We start from the raw sequence: 18357 nt of genomic DNA, 5'->3' as shown, positions 1-18357 counted from the left end.
TAAACAACAAAAATTTTGCCCGGGCAAAAACAATTGCGTCTCCGAAATTGACTGAAAATATTAGAATTCTTGAGTTGTTTCTTCTTCTTGATGGCAATCATGGCAATCTTCACTGTATCTGCAGCAACGTGGAAAAGCTGTACAGATGTTGTGTTGAACCAGGTTCTGAGGTTCTTTAACCAGGATGTTCTTCTTCTTCCTGGACTTCGCTTTCCAAATATTTTTCCTTGCAGGATGGCTTGTAAGAGGGCATATCTGGATTCATTTCGCATAATAGGTCCAAACTATTCTAACTTTCGAGATTTGATGGTGGTTAGTACCTCTCTACTCTTCCCCATTCCTCTAAGGACCTCCTCACTTGTGACCCGATGAGTCCATGGGATTTTAAGAATTATACGATATAGCTACATCTCAAATGCTTCCAATTTTCGGCACATATCTTCTTTCAAAGTCCGTGATTCAACACCATAAAAAAGGACAGAGAAGACGTAGCATATCAGCATTCTTACTTTTATGCCAAGAGAAAGGTTGTGGCTCTTGAAAAACGCCCTCATACGGTTGAAGGTTGATCAGATGCGCGCTCTTATCTCTTGATTGTTGGTCCATTCTTCATTTATTACCGTGCCGAGGTAGTTGTAGTGCCTCACTCTTTCTACAGGGGTTTGGTTGATATAGAGTTGACCTTCTGTTATCTTTTTCTTGCTGACGATAATAAGCTTTGTCTTCTTTACGTTTATATTGAGTCCATATTGTTGACTGTAATAAGTGATTTTGTTCATGAGGACTTGTAGGTCTTCTAGGTTGTCGGCGATTAGTTTAACGTGATATTTTTCGGCACAACCTTTTAAGGGATCACACCGAGTATTTGAAAAGATAAAAATTAACCGTATTTTATAGAGAAGATTCTCAAGACAGGCCTAAACCGATCGATGGAAGTACAGAATATTTATAGTCATTTACATTATTTTGTAGTACATTTATTACGGCCCTATTATTATTATCTCTCTTGACTGGTATCAATCAAACTTTACTGTTAATGTTGCTAGTAAGCTTATCGGTGTATGGCCAATAAAATTTGATAGGAGCAAATCCATATACCTACTCTTTATTCGGCCAATTATAGGATTACATAAATCTTTGATGATGGAATTCCGATTTAACATGTCTAGATTATAATACTTGTGTTATAAATTAATTAGATACATAACAAACAAATTTGTTTTGAATGCATACTTGCATAATATTTTATCAATTTTGGACATACAAAATCTGTTGCCGCTTTTAGAAATCCTCATTTGTTTGTTCGATAAATATACTTATAAATAATCGTAGATTTAACATGTTATAGACCTGGATCCCGCGTACCAAAAAAAGTTGATTAATAGCAAGCTGAAAATTTGTTAATAGCTTAACGGTGTCTAGTCATATAAATTTGATGTAACGGAACACTGGAACAGGGAAGCTTTAATTGTGGAACAGTTTAAAAATTTGGAACGTCATATTACGAAAACGTCCCGTGTATTTTGTTGGACAGAACATCCATTCATTTGTTACAATTTCATTAAACTCTCATGCAAAAATCAGACTGCTATTACTAACCAACATGATTCCTGTCATTTGAACTGTTCTTCGTATTCCACTCATTAAAATGCCCAGCTGGTGATAATGATAAACACCAGTCTGATTTTTGCCATAAGAGCTTAATGAAAAGGTAACAAATCAATTGGAAGTTCTGTCCGACAAAATACATGGAGCGTTTTCGTAGTTTGACGTTCCAAATTTTTAACCTGTTCCACAATTAAAACTTCCCCTGTTCCAGTGTTCCTATATATCAAAGTTTGTCCGTCTAGACACCTTTAAACTATTAACAAATTTTCAGCTTGCTATTAATCAACTTTTTTGGTACGCGGGATCTAGGTCTATTATTATGTATTAGTAATTTATTTGTAATAATCTTTTATTTTTGTTATTTTCATTATCTTCTAGATACCATGGCCTAATAACATGGTTAGTTGCTGAGCTCACATTACATTATTATCAATATTATTACAAAAATTACTATTAAAATTAAATTCACCAGACTTACGCATTGAACCGCGTCGTTTTTCTCCACATCGAGCTTTAGTGTGATCAGTGAACGGTGCAGTGAAGAGATCTGGTGACTCAGAAGACTGAGACCCCAGAAACTCTGATGAAGACGCCAGAGAGGATGTCGCAAGCTCGGTGTGGTTTAACCCGGGAGTGTGGTGAGTTTAATATTAATATTAATTGGTAATGTTTTTGATCGCTGCTCCTGGATTTCTCCTTTCTATATATCCCACCTAACTGAGTCTCTGTACCTTGATAAATCTGACGATGTCTTCTTCTTTCAAAAGCTCTTACTTCGTGGTTCATCAGCTTTCTAAATTCATTTTTACCTAAGTTTATAGTGGGCCTGCTATCCTTCGAATTATTTTTCTCTCTAGGATTCTCAATATTTCTTCATCTTTCTGTGTCAGACACATTACTTCAGCACCATATGTGATTACTGGTCTAATTGTTGATTGTTGCTATGTGAATTTTCAGTTTACATTTCTGAGTAAGCTTCTTATCTTTGAGGAAGTTGTTGTATTTTCAGTAGGTTCTGTTTCCTGCCTGGATTCCCTCATTGATTACGACGCTACTATCATTAGTTCCAATAACTAAGACACCAAGATATTTAAAGTGTTCACTAAAAACATACCAGGATATAATTATAAACGTTTTATGTCGTTATAGAGAGACGATTTTTTTATAATGCACCACGTGCTGTTTCACATTATAAGAATTTTGAACGTGCGAGGGTTTTCTTGTGCCGTAGTTTTGACGCACTTGTCCTTTTCACGCAATAAGAATTGAGTCGCACGAAGATATTTTCTGTGTTTGGTATATTATTTTTATTTACACTTCGTGGCTGAGGTAAGTACATGATACGATGTCTAACATGTATTATTACGATGTATCAATACAAATTAGTCCGTTCTTTAACGGTAAAATATTGCAAAACCTCTAAATTTTAAAGAACCGCTTGGATTGACATGAAAATTGGCATACACATAGCTAACAAGTCAAAGAAAAAAGTGATATTGTGCCGATATGTGCTTTTGCCCTGGGGGTGGTTTTCACCCCCTATTGGGGGTGAAAAAATATTCGTCCACAGAAAGTCAGGAAATGGATAAACTGGATAATTTTAAGTAACTTTTGTTCTATAGAGTTTTTTCACAAAGTCAATACTTTTCGAGTTATTTGGCAGTGAATATGTTCATTTTTTCAACAAAATAACCACGCTTTTAGACGGTTTTTCGCAAATAACTCAAATAGTAAGTATTTTGTCGAAAAAAACATTCTAAGAAAAAATATAGCCTGTAAAAATTAAAAAAAAAATGGTGTATACATCACGTCTCTACACCAAGTAAAAGCAGAGTTATAGCTAATGAAAAATAGGTTCATATTCGTCAAATTCTAAATGGAATATTTTAACGTGAAATAACCAAAAATGAAGCACATTTCGAGGAAAACTCATTACAACTTATTTAAAGTGTTTAAAAATATCTTCATTTTCGTTTTATAAAAAAAATTTCTAGCATCAAAATTAAACAAGTTACGCTCAAAATAAAGTTAGTCCCTTTTGGTTTTGGTAAAAAAATCGAGAAAATCACCCCCTAATTATTATCTTAAATGAACTTAATCGTTACGACCTCACAAGTTTCTTGACTCGTGTATATATTCTTTATATGATCTGTAAGTTTCATCGGTTCAAAGTCCTTATTATTGAAAGGGCTGTAGTTAAAAGGGGTTGAATGAGTCATTGATCACGAATGTATGCAAATTTAGAAACACCAAATCTTAATCAATTTTTGTCTAACAGAAAAACAAAAAAATACATGATATTCAAAAAAGCAAATCTGACTTTTTTTGTTCTTCGAGATTTTTGGTATCTCTAACAATTTTTAAGTTATTTTGAAAAAAAGCGTATTTTTCAAAATTTAAATTTTTAAAAATTTTAATTTGAAACCAAATTTTTTAAAAAATAAGCACTTTGAATCGATGAAACTTACAGATCATATAAACACAACATAAGTAAAATAATTTGTGGAGCGGTAACGATTAATTTCATTTAAGTTGCTAATTAGGGGTTGGTCTTCCCGATTTTTTTTGCAAAAACAAAAGGGACCAACTTTATTTTGAGCGTAACTTGCTTAAATTTAATGCTAGAAACTTTTTCTAAAAACAGAAATAAAGATTTTTTAAAACACTTTAAAAAAGTTATAATGAGTTTTCCCCAAAAAGTGCTTAATTTTTTGGATATTCCACGTCGAAATCTTCTATTTGAAATTTGGTGAATATGAATCTATTTTTCATTGGCTATAACTCTGGTTCTACGAGATCCAGAGACCTAACGCGTACACCATTTTTTTTTTACTTTTTTATAAGCTATATTTTGGCTAAGAACGTTTCTTTCGACAAAATACTTACTTTTTGAGTTATTTGCGAAAAGCCGTCTAAAAATGTGGTTATTTTGTTGAAAAATGAACATATTCACTCGCAAATAACTCGAAAAGTGTTGACTTGGCGAAAAAGCTTACCCATTTCCGGACTTATTTTGGACATATATTTTTTCACCCTCAGAGGGGGTGAAAGTCACCCCCAGGGCAAAAGCACATATCGGCACAATATCACTTTTTTTCTTTGACATGTAAGCTATACGCATGCCAAATTTCATGTCAATCCAAGCGGTTCTTTAAAATTTAGAGCAAAAACCGTGAAAGAATGGACTAAATAGGTATTTTTTGTCCATAGTTTTGCCCTAATGTACTGTAATGCATATTAAATTTATTTGCAATTTATATTTTGTCTGTTATTTTTTTTATGATTTTAATTAAAAGTCTTAATGTGTTTTTATAATCGTTGTTCTACTAAGTTATTTGTGAGATCTTGGATTAGCTCATCTAATTGGCTCATACAATCTATGTAATAAACTATTCTAAATGGGAAATAAGCCACAATTGAATTAAAACAATGTTTTCATTAACGTTTCGACATCCGATTTGGGCGTCGAAAAGTTAATAAAATTATTTTTTTTAGTTAAATTGTGGCTTATTACCCATTTAGAGTAGTTTATTAAAAAAATTCCACAAGGAAACAGCTTAAACAACATTTCAATTATGTTTTCCATGTACAGAATTTAAAAGACCTTCTGTCATCCATTCATTTTTAAATGTTGTTCCCCTCGTTTTAAATGTTGTTTTTAGATAATTTCACACAAGACGTGATCGCCGCCCTACTCCAGTCTTCACCGAGTCGTTTACCCTGTAAAACTAAATATAAGTTCGTAGAATAAAAGGTATATATTATATGGAGCGAAATCAAATTATAGCGTTGTGGTTACTTTATCGCCGAAGAAAGAGAAATAAGAGGGACCGAATTTATTGGGTCCATCCTATTAACGCAAAAAGATACGATTTATATATTTTTATATTCACCCATATTGATGAAACACCCTCTATATTCAACGTTAATTGCAACTATGTAAAATAAAGTTTATTATAATATACTTAGCAGTTTTAATTACTGTTGTTATCAGTAACTTATAATTAATTTTGCTGTACTTATAAAATGTGTTTTTTTCTTTATCACCTAATTCGTCAAATTCACTGTTAAGTGCACGGTACACTAGGGATGGCGGTTGTTGACAAAACACTGGTTTTCGGTTATACCGGTTTCTTTTACCTACTGTTTAACCTGGCGGTTATTACCGGTCAAAAAAACCGGTTATTACAAAAACCGGTTTTCGGTTTTTTAGTAAATAGCCAATACCCAATAGGTTAAATTTATATTAAGCTTTAGTTTGCGATACTCCATTCTAATCGATGTCAATCCATATCAGTATAGAAATCAGTCATCATTGTTGTCATATCGGTTTCGGTCAGCTTAAAATTTCTCATTCGTGCGTGTGAAAGTAAAAATTTTCCCATTTTTTTTTCTGAATTCATTATTTTTTCCAATTATCCGGTTTTTCACCGGTTATTACTTTAACATGAAAAAACCGGTTATAACCGGGACAAAAAACAACCGGTAAAACCGACTATTGCGTAGTAAAAAAAAACGGTTTTAGGTTATAACCGGTAGGTTTTTCCCATCCCTACGGCATACATCATTCCAAGCATTTCTCGTAAAGTTTCTATCTTTATATATTTCTATTGTTTTGTGCCAAAGAACAGGTCTCGCTACAATTAATGTTAATAATATTTCACTATCAATCTGAGACATCATAATATAAAATATATGCACCTACTTCAAACAGCCACAAAATGTAAATGAAAATAATGTACCAAACAACCAAATAAACTACCTTCGTGCGACTGAACGACTGTATCATGATACAATGAGGACGAAGATATGGTCAACAGCGTGACCAAGTCTCGCCCGTTCTGCGCAGTGACGTCAGTGGAGAGTGGCGTTCTTAAAATACAAGGAAGGACTGCTTTAATTTCGTTAGTTTAAATGTTTTTATTATTTTTTTTACGATGAATGTTATATTAAACGCCGGATTAAGTATTTTTTGGGGCCGGGAACTAAATAGCAAGGGAGCCCATCGTTCATTCAGAACTGGTGATATTAAATCAAGGCTTTGGTATTTAAAACTAATTAATGTAAAAGTCTGCTGAAATTATTAAAAACTTCTTTTATTAGCGGATACAGCATGATTTTATTTCGATTATAATACAAATAAATAAAAGTAGTTTTATGTATCATGTACATATATTTACATTTTATTGACATTTAAAATTAGAAATTAAACATCGTAATATTTTTAAATGGTACCTACATACGTTATTAAAATAAGCCCATACAATTCACAAAAATATGGGGGGTAAAAACACTGATTATAATGATACATATAATCAGCCTATGTAACAAAAACCTTGTCACATATGTAACAACATTTTTTTTAAGTCTTTGCAATAATTATATGGTCACTTGTTATAATAATATATGTTTTCGTGCTTCAAAACAAATGAGGTATTTAGTACTTTTGGCTGTTTTTTAACTGCAAAATTATTAATTGGAAAAATTGAATTTTCAAGAATATTTAAGAGAAGAAAACAAATGGGTCAAAAATCAAAACTCGCCGTTGAATATAAACTGCATCTGCATAAATCTATGATACAACTAATTTGGACCTATGGTGTCCTCTGGGGTTGTTCAAAGCCATCAAATATCAAGATAAAGTAAAGAGTCCAGTAAAAATATTGAGAATGATATATTCAACGCGCCCTGGTATGTAAGCAATAAAACCCTACACAAGGATTAAGCTACACCTTTGGTAGAGGAAAAAATTCAAAGAATCACAAAGAACTACTTTGATGGACTGAGAAGTCATCCAAATGATGAAGAAAGACTGCTAAACGCTCCTCCCGGATTGCAACTGACCAACAGACCTAATCAATTAAATTTATGATCTAATGTATTTGGGCCCACCCATTGCAACGATGGTTCATGGAGAATTAAAATGAACTACCAGCTAGATAAACTAATGCAAAGCCCAGATATTGTAAGATTTGTAAAGTCACAAAGAGTAAACTAGTTTCGTCACTTGGAAAGAATGCTAGATAATCGATCTGTAAAAGTAATCAAGAAATGGAAGCCCAAGGAAATAGATTAAGAGGAAGACCCTATATAAAAGATGGATAGACAACATAGGGAAAGATCTTAAAACCATGAACATTAGGCAGTGGCGAAGGAAAGCATCTGACAGGGCAGAATGGAAGAACATTGGTAAAGAGGAAAAAACTCACAGAGTTATAGAGCTAATAGAAGAAGAAGGAGACTATCTAATGTAAAAAATTAATAGGAGGGTTGTCATAGGGCAGCTTCTTCCTCATGTATTTATCACTTAAACTATTTAATAAATAAAATAAATTTCGACAAAGAGTCAGGATTCTGTTAACCGAGATACTATAGTATCAAGCGGCGCCGCTAGGAGGAGCTTCTCCAACAATGCGTCTCAGAATACTTTAAGAACACTTGGTCATTTTGTACTCTAAACCGAGTAAAGCATGAAAAAGAAAAAGAAAATAATCGTTTTCGTTTTGATTCAATTCGAGTCTCTTGCCATCCTCTGACACGGTGTTTCTGGATCTCTATCCTTTATCAAAGAGGCTATTGCAAGTAGACTGAATTGAATCAACTCGAGACGAAGAAGAACTGCATCTATTAAAATATCTGCAGTATATTGTGGTTAAACTGTCCTCTAACGGGGAATGACAAAATAAATAAAATAAATTTCGACAAAGAGTCAGGATTCTGTTAACCGAGATACTATAGTATCAAGCGGCGCCGCTAGGAGGAGCTTCTCCAACAATGCGTCTCAGAATACTTTAAGAACACTTGGTCATTTTGTACTCTAAACCGAGTAAAGCATGAAAAAGAAAAAGAAAATAATCGTTTTCGTTTTGATTCAATTCGAGTCTCTTGCCATCCTCTGACACGGTGTTTCTGGATCTCTATCCTTTATCAAAGAGGCTATTGCAAGTAGACTGAATTGAAGCAACTCGAGACGAAGAAGAACTGCATCTATTAAAATATCTGTAGTATATTGTGGTTAAACTGTCCTCTAACGGGGAATGACAAAATAAATAAAATAAATTTCGACAAAGAGTCAGGATTCTGTTAACCGAGATACTATAGTATCAAGCGGCGCCGCTAGGAGGAGCTTCTCCAACAATGCGTCTCAGAATGCTTTAAGAACACTTGGTCATTTTGTACTCTAAACCGAGTAAAGCATGAAAAAGAAAAAGAAAATAATCGTTTTCGTTTTGATTCAATTCGAGTCTCTTGCCATCCTCTGACACGGTGTTTCTGGATCTCTATCCTTTATCAAAGAGGCTATTGCAAGTAGACTGAATTGAATCAACTCGAGACGAAGAAGAACTGCATCTATTAAAATATCTGCAGTATATTGTGGTTAAACTGTCCTCTAACGGGGAATGACAAAATAAATAAAATAAATTTCGACAAAGAGTCAGGATTCTGTTAACCGAGATACTATAGTATCAAGCGGCGCCGCTAGGAGGAGCTTCTCCAACAATGCGTCTCAGAATGCTTTAAGAACACTTGGTCATTTTGTACTCTAAACCGAGTAAAGCATGAAAAAGAAAAAGAAAATAATCGTTTTCGTTTTGATTCAATTCGAGTCTCTTGCCATCCTCTGACACGGTGTTTCTGGATCTCTATCCTTTATCAAAGAGGCTATTGCAAGTAGACTGAATTGAATCAACTCGAGACGAAGAAGAACTGCATCTATTAAAATATCTGCAGTATATTGTGGTTAAACTGTCCTCTAACGGGGAATGACAAAATAAATAAAATAAATTTCGACAAAGAGTCAGGATTCTGTTAACCGAGATACTATAGTATCAAGCGGCGCCGCTAGGAGGAGCTTCTCCAACAATGCGTCTCAGAATACTTTAAGAACACTTGGTCATTTTTTACTCTAAACCGAGTAAAGCATGAAAAAGAAAAAGAAAATAATCGTTTTCGTTGTAAAAGAAAATAATCGTAACACTTGGTCATTTTGTACTCTAAACCGAGTAAAGCATGAAAAAGATTTCGAAAATAATCGTTTTCGAAGCTCCTCCTAGCGGCGCCGCTTGATACTATAGTATCTCGGTTAACAGAATCCTGACTCTTTGTCGAAATTTATTTTATTTATTTTGTCATTCCCCGTTAGAGGACAGTTTAACCACAATATACTGCAGATATTTTAATAGATGCAGTTCTTCTTCGTCTCGAGTTGATTCAATTCAGTCTACTTGCAATAGCCTCTTTGATAAAGGATAGAGATCCAGAAACACCGTGTCAGAGGATGGCAAGAGACTCGAATTGAATCAAAACGAAAACGATTATTTTCTTTTTCTTTAAACTATTTACTTATAGCTTCGATGAAGCAGATTGTAAATTTAAATATGTAGCTAATGTTAAAAATAAAAAGACGTCTATTTATTAAAAAAAATACAATATTATTTTTGACATTTTTCTTTTTTTGCTGACTGTCTGATTTCGCAAGTTTTTATTCAGTTTTCTTAATCTATCCTCATCTTTAAATAACGAAAAGAGTATCTTTCGCTTACAAAAATTCAATGGTAAACCTACACTTCACTAATAAATACTAGTTCGGTAATCGAAAGTTTTAAAAACACACAATTACACTATTTAAACCTCTTAAAACACAAGAAAACATTCAAAATAAAAGCAAATGACACCTTCTTACGGCATTAAGCGTGCTAAATTAAAGCCAGATTATGTTTTCACTCTCCACTTACGTCACAACGTCACACCATATAAACACGCCCACTTCACCGTCATGCGCATGATTATATCTTCTGTATTCTTTGTATCATGCGACTGTATCATATGAAAGGATGCATTAAAGCTACTGGGTGCGTAAAGACGGCACGGCTGCCGTCTGTTGTAAGCGAGGGACGGCATAAACACGGCGACTTCACCGAACGTTCCAACCACCGTCTAGTGAGAAAGGCTCCATAATATGACAACATGCGCCACCATAGGAATGTCGTCGTGCGTTCTAACCCTCGCACGTTTAAATTTTTATAATGTGAAACAGCACTTAGAGTCCAAGTATCAAGTTAACATATTTTTGGAGAATCAAATATTTAGAATATCTCTAACAATTTCGTCTTGGCACTATTAACTATAATCTAGAATTTTCTAACACGCCTATTATCTTTAAGGCTTTGGTGTAATTATCTGAAGTTTCCTAATTCTTAATTTTGGCAGCAAGTTCAAAACTCTAATGCCAATTGCTTAACGACCCTCCACTTGTTCTTTTCCAAAAATGTTGGCCGACTGACAATTTACAATGAATTCTACAAAAAAAAAAAACATCATATAGAAACCGGTTATTATTTATGAGCGGCAAACCATGAGATGCCACGTGCGTCGTGTAATAAATTTCGTCTATGATGATGATAAAACGCATTTTCATGAAAACTGCTACAAAGCTTATTTTTTTAACCGAATATAATCCTGAAAACGATACAAATCAATTTTATTTTTCGGCGCGATAACATCAATAAAAAACGGGTGAACGACACAAGATCATTAATAATCTAAAAGGGAAGTTCCCTAGGTTGGCTGTATACCATATAGTTAAAAAACTCTAACAAGAAGTAAAACCACTTCTATGTAAATTGGTATATTTATTAAAACTTAAAAAATCCCAATGGATTGAATAAAAAATGTCCAATTCAGAACGTTTTCAGACCTATCGGTCCATCATCAGTGAATCTACAATAAAATAAGTAATCCCACTATTAGAATTGAAAGATGGTTGAATTTTTTTTTAAAAAGCTAAAAAAGTGTGGTTAGATTACTTACGTGCATACTTGCTAAATAGCCCCAGAACCAAACAATGGTTGAATTTAAATTTCTAGCCTGTTTAATATTATTTTTAAATAATGTAGATTGAAATTTAAATTCAACCATTGTTTGGTTCTGGGGCTATTTAGCAAGTATGCACGTAAGTAATCTAACCACACTTTTTTAGCTTTTTAAAAAAATTTCAACCATCTTTCAATTCTAATAGTGGGATTACTTATTTTATTGTAGATTCACTGATGATGGACCGATAGGTCTGAAAACGTTCTGAATTGGACATTTTTTATTCAATCCATTGGGATTTTGTAAATTTTAATAAATATACCAATTTACATAGAAGTGGTTTTACTTCTTGTTAGAGTTTTTTATCATTAATAATGTTTGATCTTCTTTAACCCTTTAACCCGGGAGTAGTCGCGCCATTCGATAGAATCTCACATTTTATCCTTTTCCGTGATAACTTGATGAAAAATGTAAGTGCCTCGAGGAAGATAGTAGTAATGCGTAGACATTTTTTTTAATTTTTTTTCCTTTTTTTATTTTTTTTGTGGAATTTATGGCTTTTATGAGAACTAATTAGCATTAAAATTGTTAGAAATAGATATTTTTAATATAGCAAGTAAATAGAAATATTATGAAATAGAAATTTGATTTAAATTCGTATTTAAATTTAAATTGTGCGATTTTTTCTCTACGCGCGACTACTTATGTTACAGAAGTGAGCGCGACTGCTCCCAGGTTAAGGCATAGAACGCATTTTTTTCTTCAAATAGAATAGTTCTTCAAACAGAAGTTAAGAAAGTATTCTGAGCGAAAAACCCGAAAATATCTTCAAATGTTTCTTTTATGGGATGGTAAATATTGCTACCAGTGGGCGTCTGAGCATTTACCGTCACCTACATATATCACTGGTAAAGATATCTACCACTACATCTACACACTAAAACGAAAGTTGTGAAAGAGAAAAATAGTTTTATTTCAAACTTCATTTCAAACGTTTGACAAGTCACAGTGCCGTTACATCGAACAGCAGGGCCCCCATAAGAGGTACACGCGCCTGTATGCAAAAAGGATTTTGGCGCCCCTTAAGGCATTTTGGATCATGTTTTTTATTTATTTTTTGGAGGTAGGTAGGTGCTTGAAATAAACCAGAAAACTGAACTTTAGAATGTGAGTTTCACCCGTTCTCGGGGGATGAAAAAACATACGTTAAAAAAAATACTTTTCAATACTCTGTCAATACTTTTCAAGTTATTTGCGGGTAAATTTATATTCATTTTTCAACAAAAAAAAAAAACAAGATTTTAGACGGATTTTCGCAAATAACTCAAAAGATAAGTATTATATCAAAAAAATATAGCTTATAAAAAAGTAAAAAAAAATGGTGTAAGTACCTATGTATGGAGTCTATGTATGCAAACCCAGTAGAAGCAGAGTTGTAGCTGATGAAAAGGAGGTTCTTATTCATCAAATTACAAATCAAATATTTCAACGTATAAAATTACCAAAATTCAAGCACTTATCAGGGAAAACTCGTTACAACTTTTTTAAAGTGTTTAAAAGAAGCCATATTTTTTAACATCAAAAGTAAGTAGGTAAGTTAAAAATAATGTTGGTCCCTTTTTTTTGGTAAAAAAATCATGAAAACGACCCCCTATTTAGCATCCCAAATTAAATTAATCGTTACCGCTTCACCACAAGTTTCATCGGTTCAAAGGGTTTATTTTTGAAAAGGCTGTAGTTAAAAGGGCCAAAGGGCTGAACGAGTCACTAATTATGAGTGTATGCAAAATTTGAACAGCCATATCTTCCAATTTTTGTCTTACAGAAAAACAAAACATCCAAAATATTCAGAAAAGCAAAATCTACATTTTTTTACTGCTTGAGATTTTTGGTATCACTAATTAATTTTAAAGTTATTTGGAAAAAGAAATTATTTCAAGATTGAAAAACAATTACTTTAAAACCAAATTTTTTCAAAAATGAGCACTTTAAACCGATGAAAGTTGCAGATCATATAAATAAAGTTTTTCTTAAAAATTTTAAAGAAGTTGTAATGAGTTTTCCCTGAAAACTGCTTAATTTTTTGGTTATTTCACGTTGAAATATTCGATTTCGAATTTGACGAATAAGAACCTACTTTTCATTAGCTACAACTCTGCTTTCTACTGGGTTTTGCAGACTTCATATTATTATATAAATTATTTTTTTTTCACTTTCTCTTAAGCTATATTTTTGCTAAGAGTATTTTTTCGATAAAATAATTAGTTTTTTAATTGCGAAAAAACCGTCTAAAAAACGGTTTTTTTTTGTTGAAAAATGAACATACTCACAAATAACTCGAAAAAAATTGACTTAGTGAAAATCTCTATACAACAAAAGATGCTTAGAATTAGTCAGTTTATCCAATTCCGGACTTATTTTGAACGAATTTTTTCTCACCCTCGAGAATACCCCCAGATATTCTCGGGCGTATTCCCCTGAGAATACCCCTTTTACCCCCAGAGTAAAAGCACACATCGGTACAGTAGGTATCAATTCTTGTCTTGTTAGCTATGTGTATGACAAGTTTTATGTCAATATAAGCGGTTCTTTAAAATTTACAACAAAAACCGTGAGTAAATGGACTATTATTAGTAGGCTAAAATATCAAAATGAAACAAACAGAATAAAGCATAACAAAATAAATTAAAATGCCTGACTACCTGAATATACTAATAAAATTTCGTGTGTGTTTAAACTGAATCCTATTTAATTTCTGAACTTTTATTTTAAAATTAATTTTTGTTTTTTTGGTTTCTTTGCTTTTTTTGCAATTTTTGACCCCGGGTTTTGGCGCCCCTAAAGGATGGCGCCCGTGTGCATTGCACACTTTGCACATATGGTAGCGGGGGCCCTGTCGAACAGTCTGGAACCTTCGAGAGCAGACAGGTTCTACAACGTTCCCTGGGTTCCCAGTTCCCCCTGCATTCTTACCTTTCACTTCAAAGGTTACATAATCATTTCTTTCAAGAATTTTTTTCTCAGAACCTTTATTAGAAATGAACATAAAACTTTTTACATATTAATATCTAACTCTTACAGAGTACGAAAAATATATATATTTTTTCATTTATGCACGTATACTAATATTGTAGATGGCGCAAAAGTCGAGGCCTCGAAAAATGATGCCAGACAGTTAATCTCATGATTTGGATATCTGAAACAAAAAAATCATACTGCATTTGAAAAAGGAAGGTTTCTTACGTGACAGTTTACCACAATTTGATCAAAAAATAAAAAATAAAAAATAGATAAACTCTCGGTGTTGGTCACTTAGAGTATGGAGTAGCAGCCCTACGTCTCTCCGATGAGACTCCAATAAAAGTCGAAAATCGTCTATTCAGAGTGCTGGACTGCGCTCCGTATTCTAAGTGAAAAATAAGATTGTTTTGCCTTCGCATTGCAACTGAATAAAAATAAAAATGGAATTATTATTTTATTTTATTTTTATATTGGTCGTTACTTCTTTGAGTAACTAGGTCCATTTTCTGTTGAAATTTACCAGATGAACAGACGGGGTCGTGAATTGTAAGTTTTTGAATTCCCTCTTGTCTTCTTCGCTTCAGCATCCATCTGGCTTGCAAATTTTAGAAGCCATGGATGTGTTACCAAGGAAATGGACCAATAAGTTTTCAATTTAAAATTCTTATAGTAATATTTTAATATTTTTAAATATTAATAATATTGCTATTAGGATTGAAAACCACTTCATCTTTTAAAAAATACATATTTTTTAACCATGAAAAACTGAAGAAAAACGGGTGATTTTTTCACAAAATTTTTTTAAAATTTCCGTTAAATATTTTCTTTGCAGATTTTTTCACTAACGGTGGTAAATTGTCACGTAAGTAACCTTCCTTTTTCAAATGCCGATTTTTTTGTTTCAGAGATCCCAATCATGAGATTAACTGTCCACCACCGGAACACATTTTTTCGAGGCCTCGACTTTGGCGCCCTCTACAATATTAGTGTACGTGCATAAATGGAAAAAGATATATTTTTTGTATTCTCTAAGAGTTATATAATAATATGTAAAAAGTTTTATGTTCATTTCTAATAAAGGTTCTGAGAAATTTTTTTTTGAAAAAATGCTTATTTTTGGTCTCCTAAAGTGTACTAGTACCTTAAAAGCGCAATTCCTCTGTGGTTAGAGTATTCAAAGATATCTACTTTTTCTTTATTCGTACTGACAGTATACTTCTTGAAACATACTATAAAAGTAGTTTCAATTTCCAACCGCACGCAGGCCGGTCTTAACCAGTCTATTAGCCACCACCAAAGCGCATATGATCTAGTAACGCTACGTAGTCTGTATGGATTACTGGATCTTTCTAGAAAGACAGAGTTTGGCATATATAAATAAAATCTTTTTAAATAGACTATTTGGTCGAAGATTCTGAAAACTCTGAAATGAATATTGAAATTTGTATGATTATTTATATATCTAGTATACATAATATAGCCTTGCAAATATTATTCACGCCGACGTACGCTCCCGACCAAACATATGTTAAAGATGCCTTCTGGCTCTGGCACGAAAAAATCTTTATTTCTATTCCGCAATTCCGACATGGCAGACGGTGTATCTGTCCGACTTCTTCATCATTCCGCATATGTACGCACCTGGTGGCGTTGATGAGTGGCAACTCCCAAAATGATCGCGCAGTATTCGAAGAGACTCTCTTGCAATGTGATAGGTTGTTTCGTCCTGCTGAAACCATTGTTGAGTTTAAGCTTGGACCGTTTTCTTAACCTTTTCCGTATGACCGAAAATAGTACTCCACCGTACAATTTTTTTGACAAACTAGAACCATTCTGAAGCACCTAATATTATCACAATCTTCACATACGTTATAACGACGTTCTGAAACCACTCAATACGTTTCGGCACATGACACATACAAATTTGAGGCATTCGAATTTCAATACTGTTTATTTTGCCGCATACCGTATAAATAGTTTACCTATGTGTAAATAAATTTAAATGAAAACTAAATAAATTAACACTGTTAAATTCATTTCAATACCATATCTTATTAGACTAGTCATTGTCAAATAGTTTATAAAAAAATGAGAGTAAATACAATGATCAAACCACTGACAGCTCTTTAGAATAATAAAAAGTTAGCTTCCACAAAATAACTTACTATTTCCAAGAAACACAAGTTTGATTGATAAATAAATAATAGACCAATCACCATCGAATGTCTATTTGCTATTATGTCAAGGAGAGTAGGACTGTTAAATGATGTCTGATTAGATATTAATTCAATCGATGAAATAAAAATCGTTGATTTTTAAATTTGACAAACTCGAATCGAGAATGAATAAAACATTGAAGTTAAGAAAACATTAGGAATCGGTCAGGGTGATAAATGAGAGAATCTAAAAATAAACAATACGTAAATAGATTCATTGAGTTTACTGATTGAATTAGAGAGGCTTAGAAAACTAATGTAAAAAGATGCGAAAAATATTTCTATCAAAACCCAAGTTTTCTAAAAAAAATTAACAATCTTGGTTGAAAGTTATGTTTTTTCAAAACAATATACAGTCAAACCCGCTTATTAGAATACCTCTTAAAGGAATATCCCGGTTTCAGGAATAAAAATTTGAGGTCCCGAAACGTTTCCACTAACGACCAATGATCGGTTATTAGAATATCCCGGTTATAGGAATAGTTTTGATTGGCAAGAAGGCTATTCCAATAAGTGGGTTCGACTGTACCATAAATTATACATCAAAAATTTTTATTGATTATTTCATTCATTGGAGATTCTGACCAATAGAAAGCTACAGAAATAAAAATTACAGCGATTATTTTTTAATGATTTTAACTTCCAATCGTATAGTAAGATATTTGATCACGTGTTTAATTCTGTCCAATCAGATTAAAATTATACTGAGAATTATCTACTGTAGAAAATTACCGATAGAATTTTTTTAAGTAGATTGTTTCTGTTTAATGGCAACCAGTTTCCTAGTTTTGACAAGTGTCACATTTAAGAAAATATCCATAATATACGTATTAAAAAATAATCTTACGAATATCACACGACAGTAAGAATAAATAATAAAATAATGCTTCATTTTTACTCAAATTTGTTGTCATTGGGCAATAGCCACTCGAGCACTGCGGGCTCTCGTGTCTATTGCCAGACAACAAATTTTCGAAAAACTGTCGCATTATTTTCAATTTATTCTCACTCTCTTGTGATATTATACCCGATTATTTTTTAATGATTTTAACTTCCAATCGTATACTAAGATATTTGATCACGTGTTTAATTCTGTCCAATCAGATTAAAATTATACTGAGAATTATCTACTGTAGAAAATTACCGATAGAATTTTTTTAAGTAGATTATTTCTGTTTAATGGCAACACGTTTCCTAGTTTTGACAACTGTCACATTTAAGAAAATATCCATAATATACCTATTAAAAAATAATCTTACGAATATCACACGAGAGTAAGAATAAATAAGAAAATAATGCTTCATTTTTACTCAAATTTCTTGTCATTGGGCAATAGCCACTCGAGCCCTGCGGGCTGCTCTCGTGTCTATTGACAGACAACAAATTTTCGAAAAACTGTCGCATCATTTTCAATTCATTCTCACTCTCTTGTGATATTATACCCGATAATTTTTGATAATATCCCGTCGTCAAGCATTACGTCAGATGCCCTTCGTTTCTACGCAAAAATGAACATTCAGTTACATAGTTGATTATTTCATTCATAGGAGATTCTGACCAATAGAAAGCTACAGAAATCTGAATTAAATCGATAATTTTTGATAATCTCCCGTCGTTAAGTATATTACGTCAGATGCCCTTCGTTGCTACGAAAAAATACATTCAGTGACATTAATGACAATTAATGTTTTAAAAATTA

At 32.8% G+C, this 18357-nt stretch overlaps 1 protein-coding gene across 6 annotated transcripts in view; it reads left to right on the top strand.

The window, feature by feature from the left end:
• The window catches only part of LOC114339993 (uncharacterized), a 263249-nt gene that overhangs the window by 48480 nt on the left and 196412 nt on the right, over nucleotides 1-18357 (top strand). The window contains exon 1 of one of the 6 annotated variants that reach the window (XM_050655664.1): nucleotides 2090-2246. The exons of 4 other annotated variants lie outside the window; for them this stretch is intronic. In XM_050655664.1, coding sequence (XP_050511621.1) covers nucleotides 2192-2246 — 55 coding nt within the window. In that variant the 5' untranslated portion in view covers nucleotides 2090-2191. Of the gene's footprint in view, nucleotides 1-2089; nucleotides 2247-18357 lie in introns of those variants that run through there. One more of the 6 variants, XM_028290715.2, reaches the window with a different exon arrangement.

This window comes from Diabrotica virgifera, chromosome 7 (assembly GCF_917563875.1).
Source record: "Diabrotica virgifera virgifera chromosome 7, PGI_DIABVI_V3a".
Classification (NCBI taxonomy): domain Eukaryota; kingdom Metazoa; phylum Arthropoda; class Insecta; order Coleoptera; family Chrysomelidae; genus Diabrotica; species Diabrotica virgifera.
Note: the sequence above shows the minus strand (reverse complement) of the source record. Positions and strands in the feature narration are given on the sequence as shown.